We start from the raw sequence: 16,807 nt of genomic DNA on the forward strand, positions 1-16,807 counted from the left end.
CGGGTACAAAGCGGAGCAGTTTGGAACAGACACATGGGGCGTTGTCTGTTTTGGTGATTAAAATGTGCGTTTTGATGATTAAAATGTGTGTTTCAACGATTAAAAAAGTGCCGAAATCAGCAAGTTCTATTCTTCATTACTAACTGCATTTTTAGGGTAACGGGCGCGACATCTCCACTCAATCACCTTCCCTTTCGCAGGAGCACTCATAGTGATAACTAAACATTTCCTCAATGTTATGGTCCCTTGTAGCAACGACTCGGAATGTTTCTGTCCTGTATCCGCAACGGCTCATGAGACTAGGAAAAAAAAACCTGAGAAATGAGGGCAGGTGGGTTCGCACAGTGTCCAGGAAGACCGAATAACACCTTTCTAATGACAACATAAGCCAGTTACTGTCTCAAATCCAAATTTAGTGGTCAAATCACACCACTGATTCTAAGAAAATATACTATTGTCCTACCATAGTTTTTCTCTATAGATTTTTTTAATAACATAGAAATAAAATGAGGACAGGCTATAAATGCGGATAGCAGTAGAATTGATTCAGCCAATTTTTGCTTTTGTGGTGGGGAACACACAATTATTCAATGCCTTGTATAAGCACCCAGTAAACAACAGGAGGTAGGAGAGAGGCAAGCTGTGTTTGCAGTAGATGATAACAGAAACATTATCTCCATTTTACAGGTTCAGAAGGGAGGCATAGGAAGGATAAAAAAAAACCCTCTGAAGTCACTTGTGCCGCTGGATTGGGCTGGGGATGTGGCACCAAAGTGCAGGCACTTTGACCTGCTCCAGCTTGGTTTTTCAAGGAAATGAGAGGGAAAACAAGACACCCAGATGTCTCAGTGCCATTACTGAAGGGACAATTGCAATTTGCAATTTTTACTGAAGGGACTCTGGAGAAGCAAAGATTTTCCTCCTGCTGTAGCAACCGCCTGGAGGTTCTCTTGCCCTTTTTTTTCCCCTCCTATGTTTTTTATTATTACTATTATTTCCAGGTAATTAAATTGTTCAGCCGGGAAGCATGGCTGCAATGCCAAGGACTGAGGAAATCTTGCACCGCAGAGCACAAACTGCTCCGTACTCCAGGCCGTGGCAGCTTCCGCAGGGAGCGACCGCAGCCGGGGATGACAGAGCCAACAGCTCCCGGCGCAGTGAGTGACAGAACTGGGACACGGCAAATTGCACTTCCGAAGCCTGCGGCAGAGCGATCGCTGGGGGAAACGCTCTGCATTAAAAGCAGAGTCATGTGCCCTTTTCCTAGAACAAGGTATAAGTAGGACAGCCCGTGACTGTTTCCTTTTTTCCTTTCTAAGCTGTTTCACTTTAAACATTTCTCCTTCCTCCTGTCGTTCTTCTTTGCTAGTCCTTTAAAGGACATCTTTCCTTTTCAGCCTATAATAGCGGTGTAACAGCATCCTATATAATTGTACTCTTGCACTATTACAGCAGCACATATTCATATTAAATCAAAGGGATTTTGCGAGCCGAAAGTCATGTTAATTGAAAAAACAGCTTGGGGTGCAACATCTATTGCTAGCTCGTCCCCTCCTGGGTTGATTGCAGCAATTGCACCTCAGAGCATCATTTCTGTATTAGATGGCTCCGTGCCATGCCCATAAGGACACAACTGAACCACCCCCGTGTACAGAATTATAACATCCCAAAAATCTGCGCTCACATCTCTCCCATAGAGCATTCCCACCTCGTATGTGCCTGCTGCTACCCCAGTGGGAGCTGCTCAGGACCCTTCTTACACCTCAGACAGAAGGTACGGCTTGAATTGATGAGCCTTAATTTGAGAATTACTTTAACAATTAATTTCCATTTAAAAAAAATCACTCCCACAAAATGTTATATCCATATATAATTTGACTCACAGTGTGAAGTTTCACTAAAGCAGTGGCACGGTGAATTCAACGCAAATGTAATAACCTTAGTGAGACCAACCTCAGTGGAAAAAAAAGTCTTCAGAAGAAAATTGGAAAGAAAACTTACAGCAATCTAGAGAAAGGATATTAATCTCTAATATTTCAATGGCTCTAGGGAATTCTTTAGTATAGACAGAATAATCTATTCAATTATACACTGTGATCAAAAACCCATAAAGGTTGTTACAAAACTTCTGTTAGATTTTGACTACAGCATAGTCACAAGAGACTATAATTTACCTAAGACTACAGTTTCAGACAGGTTTTTGCATGTTTTTAATGATACCTCTCCTGTACTCAGATGGTTATTTATGGTTAAGTGCCCAGAAACAAGAGGCCACAACATGAAGCATGTTCAAAACCCTAGAATAAATTTATCACTTTGTAGCTTTTGTTAGGATTGCACAGAAAATTAGAAACATGGATATCATAACTAGCCCAACAGTTATTGTTGCGCCTGTGGTTATTTCTTCCTATGAAGTCAAGTTTAAACCTGCTTCTATAGGGATTTTCATCAATCTAAGCCAATGGAAATGTCACTGTGGCTCAATACTGGTAAGCAGGATCTTCCAGAGAGGAAATATAAACTTTGAAATGACCAATAAAAGGGAACAGTTATATGAAGTTAACTTAATGTATTTCCAAAAAGAATAGTTGAAAGTCCCTTAAAGTACAAGAAAATGGGATATATTTTATAGGACTGTGATTACTGTGCATAAAGCATAAGTTATGTTTTAAACCTAATTTGCCATAACTATGTTACGTGTTTACCAAAGGTTTGATATAATCATTGGTGTACAAATCCCCAAATAAAACTCTGAATAGTCACTAAATAAAGAATCTCTTCAAAATGTAAGTAGAATTATAGTGAAAATCCTAGTGAAATTCCTTAGAGGCCAGGAAGCCTCTAAGGAATATTTCAAAGATACATTGAAAAAGGATTTTCTTTCACACATTTCTTGCAGCCCTTTCTCATTGCAATGCCCACACACTACTAGGGAGGCAGGACACAGAGCACAGCAGCCACGACTGGAGACGAGAGGCTCAGACAAGAGGTCTCATCTCGAAAGCTGACGCCTTCCCTGCACTTAGGTCCTTGGGCACGACAGCAGTACCAGGAATTCTCCCAGCCTCAAGATTTCCAAGTAAAAGCAGATCCGAGGGGCATAGCTACCACCACTTCATGTGATAAGGAATTGCTGATGCATCCTGTAGTCCCCTAAACCTGCACGATCAGAGCTGTAGGATGTTGATGTTACTCTATTCAATTCTGGTTATGTAGTCCTTCGGACAGCTCACATTTAGCTGTTCACTTAGCCTTACACATATTTTTCTCAATTAATTCATAGCATAAGTTCCTTTCTAAAGGGCACTTTAGCATTACTGAAGACCCCTAACTTTTTCTTCTTCCAATAAAAAAAAAAGTTATAATTTTAATATCAAAAGACTGCACTTTCCTAACTGTCCACTGTAAAGAATTCCATCGAGAAGAAAATAGGAAGTTAAAAAATTGCCCCCACCCCTCATACACACAGAAAGGGGACAAAACCAGGCCAATAAAGTTTGGTTATAAGTTTTACTTGTGTAAAAATCCATTCTCTTTTAACATCATTCCATTATAAAAAAAAAAAAAAATCTGTTTGCAGCTCTACTCATGGTCTTACAACTGTGAATGCAAGCAGGTAAAACATCCTGTAACACTCACTATGAAAGGCAGGACACACCACAGTGCTGTAGTTGGCCAAATACTCCTGGTGACTTCATAGAGAGCTTAATCACCAGTCCTCCCTGCTGCATACACATCATTGGCTTATTTTGGAATATAAAACCTGGAAGAGTTAAAATACATGGAAATGTGTTCGGAAAGAAGGACCATTATCACAGAACAACAGCTGTGTTGGATCTTTGAAAAAATCTTGAAACAAACAAAAAACTCTCTTAGCATTTTCTTCTCCATTATTAAGTGTCTTAAGATAGAAAACTGTTCCATTCTTTTTCTTCTGTGTTCCTGCATCTTCATTCTCATGTTTCCTTCTTAGGATATTAAGTTGTAAGGTTACTTCTCATGTGTTTTTTCCATCATCTTCAATGCTAATCTTCCAACCATTAGCAAACTGTTTATGGGGAAAAAAAAACCAACAAAAAATAAAATTAAAAAGTAATAAAAAATTGTCAATTCACTATCAAATACCTACATTGCAAATTATGCATAGGAAATAAAAATACAGATAAAACATAATTTATTTGATCACTGTTTAATTAAGCAAGAAAAGAAATTATGCATGGAGAGGGGAGCAGGGCGGGAAAAAAAAAATGTATATTGTGTTGTACCTGACACCAGCAATTAACCCTGCAGGCATGAATTTTCCAGAGTTGTAAAACCTCGTTCCCATGACAGCAGTCAGTGTTCCCGATGTAACTTAAACGAGAAAGAGCACAGTTAGCAGAGATACATATGGGAGAGATGCTTGTTCAGAACTAATGGAACAGAGATAAGCGGTAATATAAAGAGTGAGAAAAGATTATTTTATGTAGGGGATAAAAAGAGTCAGTAAGATGTGCAAACTTTTGTATGCCTTAGTATAGAAAGAATAAATATTCAAAGTTAAGTTCTAGTAGACAACACACACTGTCACTCCTCCTTAAATTTCTTAGGTAAAATGTGCTTCGTTGGAGACTGGGAGTAACGTACACCGCACTGCTCTGGAAACAACTCCTTCCTAGTGTGGTAAAAACTGATAAGCCTGTGCATGTTATTCCCTCACTTCTTGTAAGAGGGAGATAGCATTTTCTTGCCTCACTTCTAAGGTTCCAAGGATTAACTGCTTTGCAGAACTGGAAAGCTGCCATGCTGACTAAGTGCTAAGTAAGCACTGCCCGGCTGCTCCAGCCTCACGCTGCTTCTCGCGACGCGGGATCAGGGAGCGCGTTGGACACTGCAGCAGGAGCCAGGCAGAGCCCGCGGGCCAGCGGAGCAGGAAGGGCAACCCCTGGTATCCCAAAGAAAGGTTGATTGCTACAAAAACTATAGAGAAAACATACTGATGAAATCCTCAGCATGCAGTTGCTACCCAGGGGTAGCAGCAACACAAGAAGGAGTGTTTGGAACAAGGATCCCCTGTTACTGCTTCCTACATGCAGGAAGGCTCTTACATTGCTGCAGGATCGAGTCCATCTTCAGTCCTAGCGAAGGAATGGGATTGAGAACAGGGAGGATACAACTAAGGCACAAATAGTGGCCAAAGGATTACACCAACAAAATGCACACTTGCAACTACCTCAGCTAGAGCAGTGTAACAAGTGGCAGACACCAGAAGCTGCAGGAAATATCTACATGTATATTCTCTGCCTACTTCAATTAAAAGCTAACCTAACTGATTACTGAAAAGAGACTTAAGTTGTTTTGCACCTTGCATGGGCTTCATGCACACACAGGTTAAAGCAATAGATGATCCCCTGCTAAACTGTCTTAACTTGACTGTACCCCTGAGCCCTGTAGGATAAATGGCATAAAGACTACAAATGCATTTAGGGCATTCATAACATAGTGCATATCAGTTTTTTAAAAGAAATTTTTTGGTAAAGGAAGTGAAATAGTGGTGTTTCAGTTTCTTTTCACAGAAGTTTCTTTTTCAGTTTCTTTCATTTTTACCATATGAGTGTCAGTTTATCCTACGCCTTTTCCTTCACAACGAGTATGTTTTCAGTGTTCAGAAAACCAACCATCCTGATGAATAACACGCTGCTGAGAGGAACAACAAGTTCCAACTATCATCCAAAGCATTTTATGCTTCTTGAAGAAAGGGATGCAGGAAAGAAGGAACTTACTGAGGAATTGCTGAGCAAGACACACCAACAAGTGCTTTTTAAATATGTATCTTCTTTAAAACATCTTTAAAAATATTTAAATGGTGTTAACTGTTCCTGTTCCAGGCAAAGCAATGGAGTTTGACAACTAATGAAGATTTTCACTGAACACACGTTTAAAGACTGAATATAAACTAAATGTGTAACACCACCAGATTAACTCTTGTGCAGTGACTACTGTACTTCTATGCACTCACCTCAAGCATTCAGTTATTTTAGAGCAAATATAATCCCTCACAAATAAGTTTCCAAGAGACTTACTCAGAGAGATCCACACGTTATTTGGATTCTGTGAGAGCTGATAGGCACCCAGTCCTGCAAAACTCCCAAAGAGAAGGCCAGCAGCCAGAGATGGGACACTACCTGCACAAAGCAAAGAAAGTGCATTAGAAGATCAGAAAGAACTTTTTTTTCCATTTGTTTACTTGTTTTGTAGAATATCAGAAATAAAAAACCACGGGCATTCGCTGTTAGAAAGCAGATTTTAAGTTAAGACCATGCTGCGCAAGATAGCAAGCATTCAGGTTTGATTTCTTAATAGCAAAGCCATCAAGATACTTATGATGAGAAGACTGTTGAGTAGAACAAAAGAATCAGTGCTATCTTTGTGTGAAATGAAGTGGGCTGTTTCAACAATGTGATTGATTCCAGAATTAAAACGGAGGAATTAATGGGCAAGAGGGTAAGATCAGAGAAAGGACATGTAAGTTGAACGGGCAGGAGACGAATAGGAAGTTGCTGAAGTGGCATAGGGAGTTGAATAAAACATTCCCTCTCTCTTGAGTGTGTCTGAGATTTGATCTAAGGGTCACTGCAGACTTTGGAAGAACATTCTCTGGACTTGCCTAGATTTTTGATCAAATCCTTAGTATGAACAATAATCCTGAACTACCAGGAAACAGAAGATATCATATTTGAAATGGTGATTCATGGATGACATCAATTAATGAAGTGCCATGACCACTGAGAGTGATGAATGTCCTCACCTAGGCTAACAGAAAACACAGATCTTATTGCTACTGAGGGTAGTACTTTGTATATTCCATTGCTTTAGGTTACCTTTCAGAGGAAAGGAGATTGCAAAGCCAAGCTGATAAATATTTCCTCTCAGCGTTATTGGAAGGGAGACTGCATGCTGCTGTAAGAAAATAATCATTCCTCAGGCATCAACAAGGCAGCTGCAGTGTTGTTTTAGATAACATTTTTTGGCATAAAAAGCCATATGACAGCACCAGCTCTCCTTGTACATGTGCAAGGAAGAGATATGCACTCTAGTAGGTGGCTACTGCAGATCCAGGGCAGTTCAGCAACAAACACGTGGTAACTGCAATTCTTTACACAAGCCTGGGAGTTCACAAATGCCTCTCATACCCTTGCATTTTACCCTGAGGCATCATTTAAGAAGCTATGGCACATGAACTCACTAGGACAACACGACAATCTCTGGCTCAGGAGCTCCCAAGACTTTGGAGATCTAGAGAACATATTGAAGGAGAGGGGGGAAAAATAAAAATAACAACATTAAATTGTTCTGCACTTGCCCTATTCTCGTATTCTTCCCAAGGCACCTAGTGCTGGCCACTGCCTAAGACCCAGTTAAGAAAGATTATTTTAGCTTTATGGAAGTTTCATTTACTTTTACTTCCTCCAAGACATTTTCATGGCAAATTATTACGCAATTTGGATTATGAAAACATAAAGCATGTCTGTTTCACTTCATTAAAATACCACCAGCATAGAAAAAGGCATCAGCTGCATAAAATCATTAAAAATCCTTTCCAGTTAAAGAGTCTACCTACTGTTCACTGCATTGAACAATTTCTTTGTATGTCCCAATTAAATCCTTTTTTTTTTTTTTTTTTAGTAAGGATAGGAAAATGGTCACTATTCAACAATTAGATTGACTGTACACTTACAGATATATGTTTATGGAAAGCAGACATGGAAGAATAAAGCAGTTATATTTCAGGAGTATGCTCTCTTTTATTACTCCTCTCTATTCTTTTAAATGTGCTTTTCCAGTGTTTGCCACCAAAACAGGCCAGTTATAGCAGGGAGATGACAATTTTGTTTCAAATTTCTCTGCAAACTTCTATCCCCCCTTCAGAAACCTTGTGAGCTGGATTCTCTTCCTGTCTCAACATGAGCTGTCCTCCCACGTGGTAATATGGTTAGTGACAGTATTGATAGTGTGGCCTATTGCTTCATAAGGAGCTCAGAGAGCTACGCAAAAAGTTCGTCAAGTTGCACTCACAGACCTAAACTGCACTCACAGCCCCAAGGGCAAGGCAAGCCAGTAGAAAGCAGCTGGAGGAGCAGCATCGGTGCAGTCGGATATACTGGTAATCTCCCCATTGACTTCAGCAAAGCTTCCTATTGACTTCAGCGTACGACCAACGCTAAGACAGCCTGGCAATTTCTGAAGCAGTAAGGACCAGACCGGCATCACAGCAGCGACGATCCCCGGCTCTGCTGGGGCAAGGGAGACCGAGAAGGATGTCAGGAAGGGGAAGGAGGAGCTTGGGATGGGCACTCAGGAGCAGAAGGGAGCTCAAGGCGGGAGCTGAGCGGTTCAGCTGTGCTGGCACAGGGAGAGGCTCCTCCTGAAACTCTCCGTGTCGCGCAGAGCGCGGGCAGCGCCAGGCACTCAACAGAGTAACTCTGCAAGGGCACGGAGGGCACAGGAAGAAACCGAGTGCTTTATGTCACCTGAAAACACAGAACGTTGCTAGAATGCTTGTTTTGAAAATAACAGGAAAGAAATAAGGGGAAAAAAAGGGCCCTTTCTGAAGCAAACCTCTGCTGGTTGTCCCCAGGGGCCCCGCAGCGCGGCAGGGAGGTGACACTCACCGGGCAGCAAAGCTCGGGCTTATCGAGCCCGCACAGCAGCTGCAGCAGCCAGGCCCACAGCCCAGCAGAGCCCAGCGACAGCCGCAGCCCGGCCGCTTGGGACACCCACGTTCCCGGCAGGAGAGCCGCCTGCTCACCCACGCTTATTTAACCGTGGAGGGGCAGCAGGGGAAGGGAGGGGAAAACGGGGGTAGCGCCTTGCAGAGCCTACCTGCTTTCGCATAGCCGATGATGCCACCCGAGGCCACCAGCGCGGCGTAGCCGAAGCCGAGCCAGTCCACGGACATGCTGCGAGCGGGACAAGAACACGCTGAGCGCCACGAAGGGAGCGCGAGCCGCTGAGCAGAGCGGGCCCCGCGAAGCCGGCACCTCTGCGGAACCGCGAGCCGAGGGGCCGCGGAAGGGGAGGCAGCGAGCGGCGCTCCGCCCTGCCCCGAGCCTCCCTCTTCCGGCTGCTTTCCGGGAGAAAACAACAAAAAATATATATAATTTTTTAAAAATATATATAATACACACTTTTTTTTTTTTTGTTTAAGAAGCTAAACCCTATAATTTTACAAGGCTAAGCAAGGGAATATTGGAAGCCCCACATGCCAGGGGAGCCTGGCTAGCCGGCAGATAAAAATCTGCCCAGGCACCTTCCTGCCAAGCGTGCCAACTCTTCTAGCGCTTGGATTACTGGCCAGGGCTAGTAGAGAACATTAAATGCCCTATTTCGAAAGGAATAAAAGAACAGCTAGTGCAACTATTTGGCCTCATTCTCTCCATCTCAACTTTGCTCTTCCCACTGCGTGTTTGTGTCGAGACTTAGGATAACGCTCTGTTCCCACTGACTGATAAGCTCAGGAATTCACGTTTTGTTCAAATATGATGCAGATGGGTGACATTCTTCCACCACGAAAACTTCAAATACGTTAGATAATTTTACTTTTTCCCCCCTCACAGTAAAGCTCAGATCAAAGGGAAGGTTTGTGGGGAGAATGGAAAAAAAGATTCAATATAAACTCTTCCTCTTAAATATATATAGTCTTCTGAAATTAAAAAAAAAAAAAAAAAAAAAAAAAGTGACCCCCTGAACCTAATCTATTCGTATTTTGTAAATATTAATATTTTGGAATTTCTTGAAAGCATATGGTGAAAACTTGATGCAGACCTCTTATGAGTATTCACGTAAACCAGGGAAATCAGCTCCTAGAGAAAAAGGGAGCTAGACTCTACACATGGGCATAAGGACTTTAAAGACATGGCATAAAATAAAAGGTTAAAAAGGAAGTATTTTATATATAAACTCTACATATATGACAAGAAGTGAGACACAAAATTTTATAGAAGTTTGAATGGAATTTGATGATCAGATTTTCAGTTATTTAAATGTGTTCCTTCTTACTGCAAGAAAAGCAAAGCAAAGACAGACGGTTCCTACATATAAAGAACAGTAACTTTTTGAACACTAAAGTGAAAAATTGTAGGTATTTCCAATTTGCATTTAATTGAGACACAAACATGTAACTGATACAGATATAGCTACTTTAATTGCTTTAGCTGACATTTTCAGAGACTGTTAAAAAGTGTATACCATTATTAATATAAAAATATAAATATTACACTTTATGCATTTTGCCTCATTTAATTAGGAAAAATTGCCACTTCTGGTACTTTCCACAATGATCAGGTCAAAGTAAAAGATGTCATTACTTTGAAACATGAGATAGCTTCAGAAGCACACATTCTGTCAGAGGTTTACACCTTTGTAAAAACTGATGACAAACACCACCATTTATTTTCTGTTCAAGAGAACTGCCTTCACTCTGAGTTCTTCAGTTTCTTTTTCTTCTTTTTCAGGGGAGTTTCCAACTTTCGCTTCTCAGGAATATTTTTTCCATCTTTTACTTTTTTATCATTCTTATCAGTCCAACAAACTTTCTTTTTCCTAACTAATAATGACTTGTCCTCTTCATTTGCTGAAAAAAAAAAAAATCTGTGTTTGTTTCCAGTCTTTGTAGCCTCAGGTAGCACAGAAACTTATTTGTATCTCTCTTTAAAAAAGGAGGGCCATAAAACTATACCGTATTTAAAATGGAGTTTGCACTTTATGCTAGTTTTGCCTGTGAAATGAAAATAATCTGAAGATCTAAGTCTGTAAATAGGTTACTACAGAAGAAAAGAAAAGAAAATATGACCTGGACTTTGTAAGTTTGCACAACTGTATTAGCTTCAAATTTTTAAAGTTTCCCAGTGTGTTCCTCAGGATGTTATTTAAGCAAAGAGGAATAAAACTTTCATATAACAGAAATGCGAAGAGGCCCATATCCTCCAACTAGGTGACAATACATCGTGCAAACAGTTACCAGATAAAAATGAACTATTGCTCAGGCCCAAATCACCACTCAGTCCCTGCACCTTTCTTCCTATGTGTATTTCTTTTGCTGAGGCATTACTATGTGCAGGCTTGAGACACTGTTAGATGGGTAAAGACACCTGTGTCGCTCGCCAGTCTTGTATCCCCAGGTCTTCTCCAATTTATGTGTGAAAAGGTCTCCCACTCATTATCTTCCATCTCATAATCACATTAACAATAAAAGTACACACAACTCTCTTACCTTGAGATGCTGTTGCAGCTTTATCAGACTTTTCTTTGGTTTCTGAAGCCTGGTCAAACCACACTGCCAGACATGTCAGCCTAGCTTTGGTATCGACTTCGCCTAGTAAAGTAGGCGCATCTTTAATCTGAAAATAATACAGAAAAGAAGTCCAACAACATTAATTTACTTCCTTTTAAATTTACTTAAGTATTTAAAGACTTTCTCAAATTTTACTGCCCCATTTCCACTTCTTTCAGGAGAACTGTGAAATGTGTAGACACTTGTGCAGGCTAATGATCAGATTCTTACACTCCTGGTATCCTCACGCCATTCCTCCCTGGTGATTTCATACAAAATTCCCAACTACTTTAAGAGGATATCTTGATAAGCAAAACTGATAGCTTTCAGGCACATGAAAATAGTTTAGTATGAGGCAGAAGCAGCTGAAGTACAACAATAACATTTCTTAACGATTCAAAACTTAAGCTCCAGAGTATTCACTATTTTTGGTGCAGCTAAAATAATTTAACTGATTGTATCAGATTCCTTTCTTCCCCTCACAAAGACCAAACTGCTGATTAAAAATACTATCTTCATACAATGTTCCCTGCATAACCATCAACCATTGCACTGGTTCTCAGCTGCTCTGTATCAGGGGAATACTTGGACAAATAACCTATTCCGTGTATGAAGTGATGTGTGAAGTGTCACAAACGTGCAGAGTACCAGTATCAATACATCAGAAACCATTTGCAATAGGATATTCTTCCTCACAGAACTGGGCAAAGCAGCCCTTGCAGTTACACCAACAGTTTTACAAGTTTTTGCCTGTATGGCAAGAAGGAAAAAAAAAATTGTCACACAGACAAAATAATGACAATGTTGCAGAGAGGGTCAAAAATAATGTCTATTACGTACAAGCGGAATAGAAATTTGAGACAAAAGGAAAAGCTTTTCACTCTAAGTTGAAATTATACATGGGCAAATTCAGACTATAAATATAATGCACAAAATGTTAACAGATATGTATTTCATCTTATATGCTTATAATGGAATATAACGGACCCTTACGATTAGGCATTTAACAACTCTAATCATAATACACATATATAACTGACTAGACAGTCATAAGAGGAAAGAACAACTTTACATAGAAGAGAAAAAAGTTTCATAATTTCATCAGATTTTATAGTTTGCTAATAAATTACAGAGATACAAAGATACACAAATATAACTTAACCCATATATATCTGCTGAAAATAGCATGGAGGAAGATCAAGATATCGAGACTGCAAATAAAGTTTCCTTGGTAATTTAATCTTTATCTTTGGTTCATCTTAATCTTTAGTAATTTAGTCTTTAAAATGGAACAATCTACAATTTTAGTTGTCTGATGTTTTTCCATAAATGAACCAGCCAGTTAAACCAACTGACCTTATTAAGATCCAAATTCCACATTTTAATATAACCGTCACTGGATGCAGTAACAACAACATGTTGTCCTTCCCTTTCAAAACTGTAGATATCTTTTATTCTAGGAAGAAAAGGAAATACTTTGTTACTTTAGAGCATGGTAGTTCACTTCAAAACAGTAGGCTGACAAAAATTAAAGATGACTAGGCAACAGTCTAAAAAAGATTTTGAAGAGAAAAGCCACAAATGACAGGCAGGAACCGGAAAAGCTAATCTCTCTTGAACGCCGTCTTTTAGAGTGGGAATATTTGCCTTTCCTAGGTTGTTACGACTCAATTCACAAGAACACTTCACTACTACTAAGAACACACACTAACATTCCTCCACGTAAGTGACGTTTTGGCTAACGCTTTTGTGTTTTGGTGAATTCAAATATGCGTTTGAGTAGATATATATCCAAATTCACATACATTATATATAAACTTTAGGTTTATGATTTCAGTGCTAGAGGGCTCCCAGTAGGGAAGGGCTGCAGTAGGGTCTGGCCTGATGGGTAAATCAGATCTTAACTATGGCGGAGGAAACTGCTGCAGGGATTAACTGAGACATGAGCGAACATCACCACGTCTTAGTAACGAGTTTGCTAGTTCACTGGAGTAAAGCTAGTTCACTGGAGTAAAGCTAGTTCACTGGAGTAAAGCAGCAGAATAGTGGGAACCCTGTAAGGTCACTGTCATCTGCTGCCTCAGCAGCACTATAGACTCTTACAGTCCGATTAAATTTTGATACTGTAATTTTTAAAAGCATATCACTTTAGGGCAAGGAACAAGAAGAAGCGGATTTTCCTCCTGAAATACTAACTGACATCAATCCATGCCACTAAATTTAGATCTTATTTTTGAAGCATATATTTAGATATGATCTAAACTGAGACTTAGATCTTTAAATCTATATCTTATACTTACATCTAAATATTGTATACTATAGATCAAAGCTCAGGCCTGAAATGTTTCTGATTCTATATCCTATTGGTTTTACAACTTGCATGGAAGCCATAGTACTTAGGCTTATACTAAAAGCAAACAAATCTGTCTCAAATTTGGAATTTCTCACTTAGCAATAAATGCACTTTCTACGGCATTTTTGTTTGCATTTTGTTCTAGCAACAAAAATAAGATATGCTGAACATTACAGTTCATTGGGCTGTACTGAATACTCAGCATGCCATAAATATTTAAATAGTGTAAGAGAACAGATACAAAATACCTGTTTTCATGAGCTTTAAATTCACATAGGCATTTTTGAGAGTCACAGTTGAAGAGCCTTATAATTTCATCATCTCCAGCAACAGCAAGGATAGTGTCCTTGAAATAGGAGAAAAGTGAGTGTGATTAAAACCATGTGTTTCAAGCCAATTTGCTTCCCAGTTTTCTTTTTGTACTTACTGTAATAAATGTAAGTGAAGAAATTCTCCTCTCTGTTGTGATGGTGCCAGTGATAGAGGCAGTGTCAAGTTTGTAGACATCAACCTTATTTGTTATCACAGTCACATACTTCTCTCCACTAGGAGACCATTTAATTATGTGGGCATCTATACAACAGACAGAATTATATACACACATATACAGATGTTGCATTCTACATTGCATACGAATCTAAAAGTAATAATTTTCAGAAGCCACTAGACACTTCTAAGTCAACCTGAGGAAAAGACAGAAAAAAACAGGAAAAAAATCCTACAATAAATAGTAAGATGTAAAATTATGCTTTTTAATATTTATTTTTCATTATTAGAAGTTAAATAAATGCTTTATTTTCTTTATAAATGTCCCAGCACCAAACTTTAAGGAAGAAAATACAATTTTTACTTAGCGTCACTCTCTTTTCCTTTTGATATACAGTTATAATTAAGGACATACGCTTGCCTGCGTGTGCAAAAAGAAGTTGTTAAAGTAGTCTGGAATTAATTGGCTTGTTGATTAATTCAACAAAAATAACAAAACCCACCACTACCTAGTTCTACCTGTTTAACAGATTTAGACTCACTTTGCTTCAGGTTTTTGATAAAGGCTGATCGTCCTTCTACAAGATTCCAAGTTCTGAAAGAAAGAATAGACAAAGTGCACTCAAGTTAAAAACAGCATCACGAAGCCTACAGTGAACTGCTATCTGCTGTCAAGAGGCATCAAAAAAGAGCTTTTAAGCATCTCTCTGCATTTTACTACCTTCTTAATGCAAGAGTGATTGATGACTTGATATTTTGTTTATGTACTACATGGTCAAAGTTTTTAAACATAGTTTGCAATGCAGAAGCAAATCACAAGAGCTATATTACTCTGTTTCATTAATTTTATATATCCATATATATAAAGCACATATACAACAACATTTGCACATTCAAAATGAAATAATACTTCTCTCACAGAGAACAAAAAAATTCTGAGCTTTGAGAAGTTTAAACAAACAGTGTTCTAAGATGAAAATATGTTTATATATCTACTGGTGATCATAACAAAGTACAGTAGGCTAGGAATAGCAGGAGCTATTCTTGAGAAGTTGCTATTGCCTAGAAATAAAAAAGATAAACTAATAGCCTTATATATTGTTGAAATATATTTCATCAGCGTTGTGCTGGTTAGGCCTAACATGGAATTGACATTTAAAAATGCAGAATTTACTAAGTACTTAACTGTGATTCTCAGCATTTCTAGATCAGTTTTGACTCACCTTAATGTTTTATCTGTTCCTACCGACAAAGCTAATTTCCCAGATGGATGAATAGAAAGAGATGTCACGTGCCCCCTGACAAAAACAAAACAACACATAAGCCACAGGTATTACATATAAGGAAATTAAACATGAAAACTCATACCGATATGCAGACTCAAGACACTCACTTATGTGCCTTAATGGATTTCAGGCATTCCCATCTCTTTGTGTTCCAGATGCAGATGAGCCCGTCTTCAGCCCCACTGAGCAGATGAGAGGTTCCATAGAACTCCAGACAAGTTACGGTGCCTATAACCAAAATCCATGCTATAAAACATGCTGCACATATTGAACCCTCACCACACCTAGAACATATTAATTGAGATGCTTCTAGCATCCAAGTGTGCCAGCTGCTTAGGAAAATAGCTGAATTAGCTGAATCTTAGGAAAATCTGAATTATTTCTCAAGTACTTCTTCGTTCAAAAAATAAACTTCCTTGCTACGTTCAATCTATAAGCTCAGTAAGTCCTCCTGTAGCCGTATACATTTGAACTTCTTCCGATCTATCCTTTTAAATAGCAATAATCAAGAACTGCGTCCCGGGTGACACACACCTTGCACCAGTGGCAGTGGCCTGGCACGCAGCTCAGTGTCCCCCCTCTGTGTCCCCTTTCGGCACGCAGCTCAGTGTCCCCCCNGGCACGCAGCTCAGTGTCCCCCCTCTGTGTCCCCTTTCGGCACGCAGCTCAGTGTCCCCCCCTCTGTGTCCCCTTTGGGCACGCAGCTCAGTGTCCCCCCTCTGTGTCCCCTTTGGGCACGCAGCTCAGTGTCCCCCCTCTGTGTCCCCTTTCGGCACCCAGCTCAGTCCAGAGCACATGCTGCTTCCCAGAAGCACCACGTTTACCAAACCTAAGTTGAATGCACATGTGAACCATGCCTGCTCAGTTCAATTCCATGTACTCCTTGGTCACCAGGAGGAAAAGGACACTCGGGAATGAGCTCCAAATCACCCACACGTCCTGAGCTGGGCTATCATCAAATGTTCTCTTTCCCAGCTGCAAAATCAAGCTCCCCCCTCACCATTGTGCTGCAGCAGCGCCCCGTGCTCCACCTTCTTCCTCATATCATAAATATGGATCGTCTCATCCTTGCTCCCAGTGACCACGTATCTGCTGTTCACCGCTATGGCTGACAGCGAGGCCGTGTGGGCATGGTGTGTAAAATCGGGGACGACCGCCCAGGCCTGTAAACGAAACGCAAAACAAACAAGGGGTTTCGCACGGACTCCGCGGAGAGATTTTCTGTAGTATTTATTTTAAAAGAAAAGGAGTAGGCAGAGATGCGCGCGTGCCCACACGTGTCCAACGCGAGGGAGCTGCACGCGGCTACACACACGCGGGGGGTCGGGCTGCGCGGGGCTCGGCGGCGCGGGGCGGCGCGGGGCGGCGCGG

The 16,807-nt window shown here is 40.2% G+C and overlaps 2 protein-coding genes across 4 annotated transcripts in view; both read right to left on the reverse strand.

Annotated features, from left to right (window-relative positions):
- Window positions 1–3,491: 3,491 nt before the first annotated feature.
- LOC112953935 (transmembrane protein 14C-like) lies at window positions 3,492–9,087 on the reverse strand. 3 transcript variants are annotated; one of them, XM_026047060.1, is made up of 4 exons: window positions 8,863–9,044; window positions 6,063–6,164; window positions 4,266–4,353; window positions 3,492–4,048 (listed from the first exon to the last, which is right to left on the reverse strand). In XM_026047060.1, exons 1-4 carry the CDS (start codon window positions 8,936–8,938, stop codon window positions 3,991–3,993), a joined length of 324 nt encoding a protein of 107 aa, XP_025902845.1. In that variant the 5' UTR covers window positions 8,939–9,044; the 3' UTR covers window positions 3,492–3,990. The 3 variants fall into 3 exon arrangements, with proteins under 3 accessions (XP_025902845.1, XP_025902844.1, XP_025902846.1); XM_026047059.1 differs by lacking the exon at window positions 8,863–9,044 and adding an exon at window positions 8,060–8,138; XM_026047061.1 differs by lacking the exons at window positions 3,492–4,048; window positions 4,266–4,353; window positions 6,063–6,164 and adding an exon at window positions 8,070–8,270 and having other exon boundaries at window positions 8,863–9,087.
- A 1,196-nt stretch (window positions 9,088–10,283) lies between these two features.
- The window catches only part of PAK1IP1 (PAK1 interacting protein 1), a 9,352-nt gene continuing 2,828 nt past the window's right edge, over window positions 10,284–16,807 (reverse strand). The window contains exons 2-10 of the mRNA XM_026047026.1: window positions 16,437–16,599; window positions 15,544–15,664; window positions 15,374–15,448; window positions 14,693–14,745; window positions 14,092–14,237; window positions 13,913–14,010; window positions 12,668–12,767; window positions 11,252–11,378; window positions 10,284–10,612 (exon numbers count right to left, since the gene is read on the reverse strand). Coding sequence (XP_025902811.1) covers window positions 10,455–10,612; window positions 11,252–11,378; window positions 12,668–12,767; window positions 13,913–14,010; window positions 14,092–14,237; window positions 14,693–14,745; window positions 15,374–15,448; window positions 15,544–15,664; window positions 16,437–16,599 — 1,041 coding nt within the window. The 3' untranslated portion in view covers window positions 10,284–10,454. The remainder of the gene's footprint in view (window positions 10,613–11,251; window positions 11,379–12,667; window positions 12,768–13,912; window positions 14,011–14,091; window positions 14,238–14,692; window positions 14,746–15,373; window positions 15,449–15,543; window positions 15,665–16,436; window positions 16,600–16,807) is intronic.

The sequence above is a fragment of the Nothoprocta perdicaria genome, unplaced genomic scaffold (assembly GCF_003342845.1).
Source record: "Nothoprocta perdicaria isolate Ctin4 unplaced genomic scaffold, notPer1 scaffold_47, whole genome shotgun sequence".
Taxonomy (NCBI): Eukaryota; Metazoa; Chordata; class Aves; order Tinamiformes; family Tinamidae; genus Nothoprocta; species Nothoprocta perdicaria.

Excerpts from the sequence above, each read along its gene's own strand:
- LOC112953935 (XM_026047060.1), bottom strand. The coding sequence starts at position 8,938 with ATGTCCGTGGACTGGCTCGGCTTCGGCTACGCCGCGCTGGTGGCCTCG. Across the intron at positions 4,354-6,062 it reads TAACGTGTGGATCTCTCTGA|TTACATCGGGAACACTGACT; the intron begins GTAAGTCTCTTG and ends TTCTCGTTTAAG. Across the intron at positions 4,049-4,265 it reads GGGTTAATTGCTGGTGTCAG|TTTGCTAATGGTTGGAAGAT; the intron begins GTACAACACAAT and ends CCCCATAAACAG.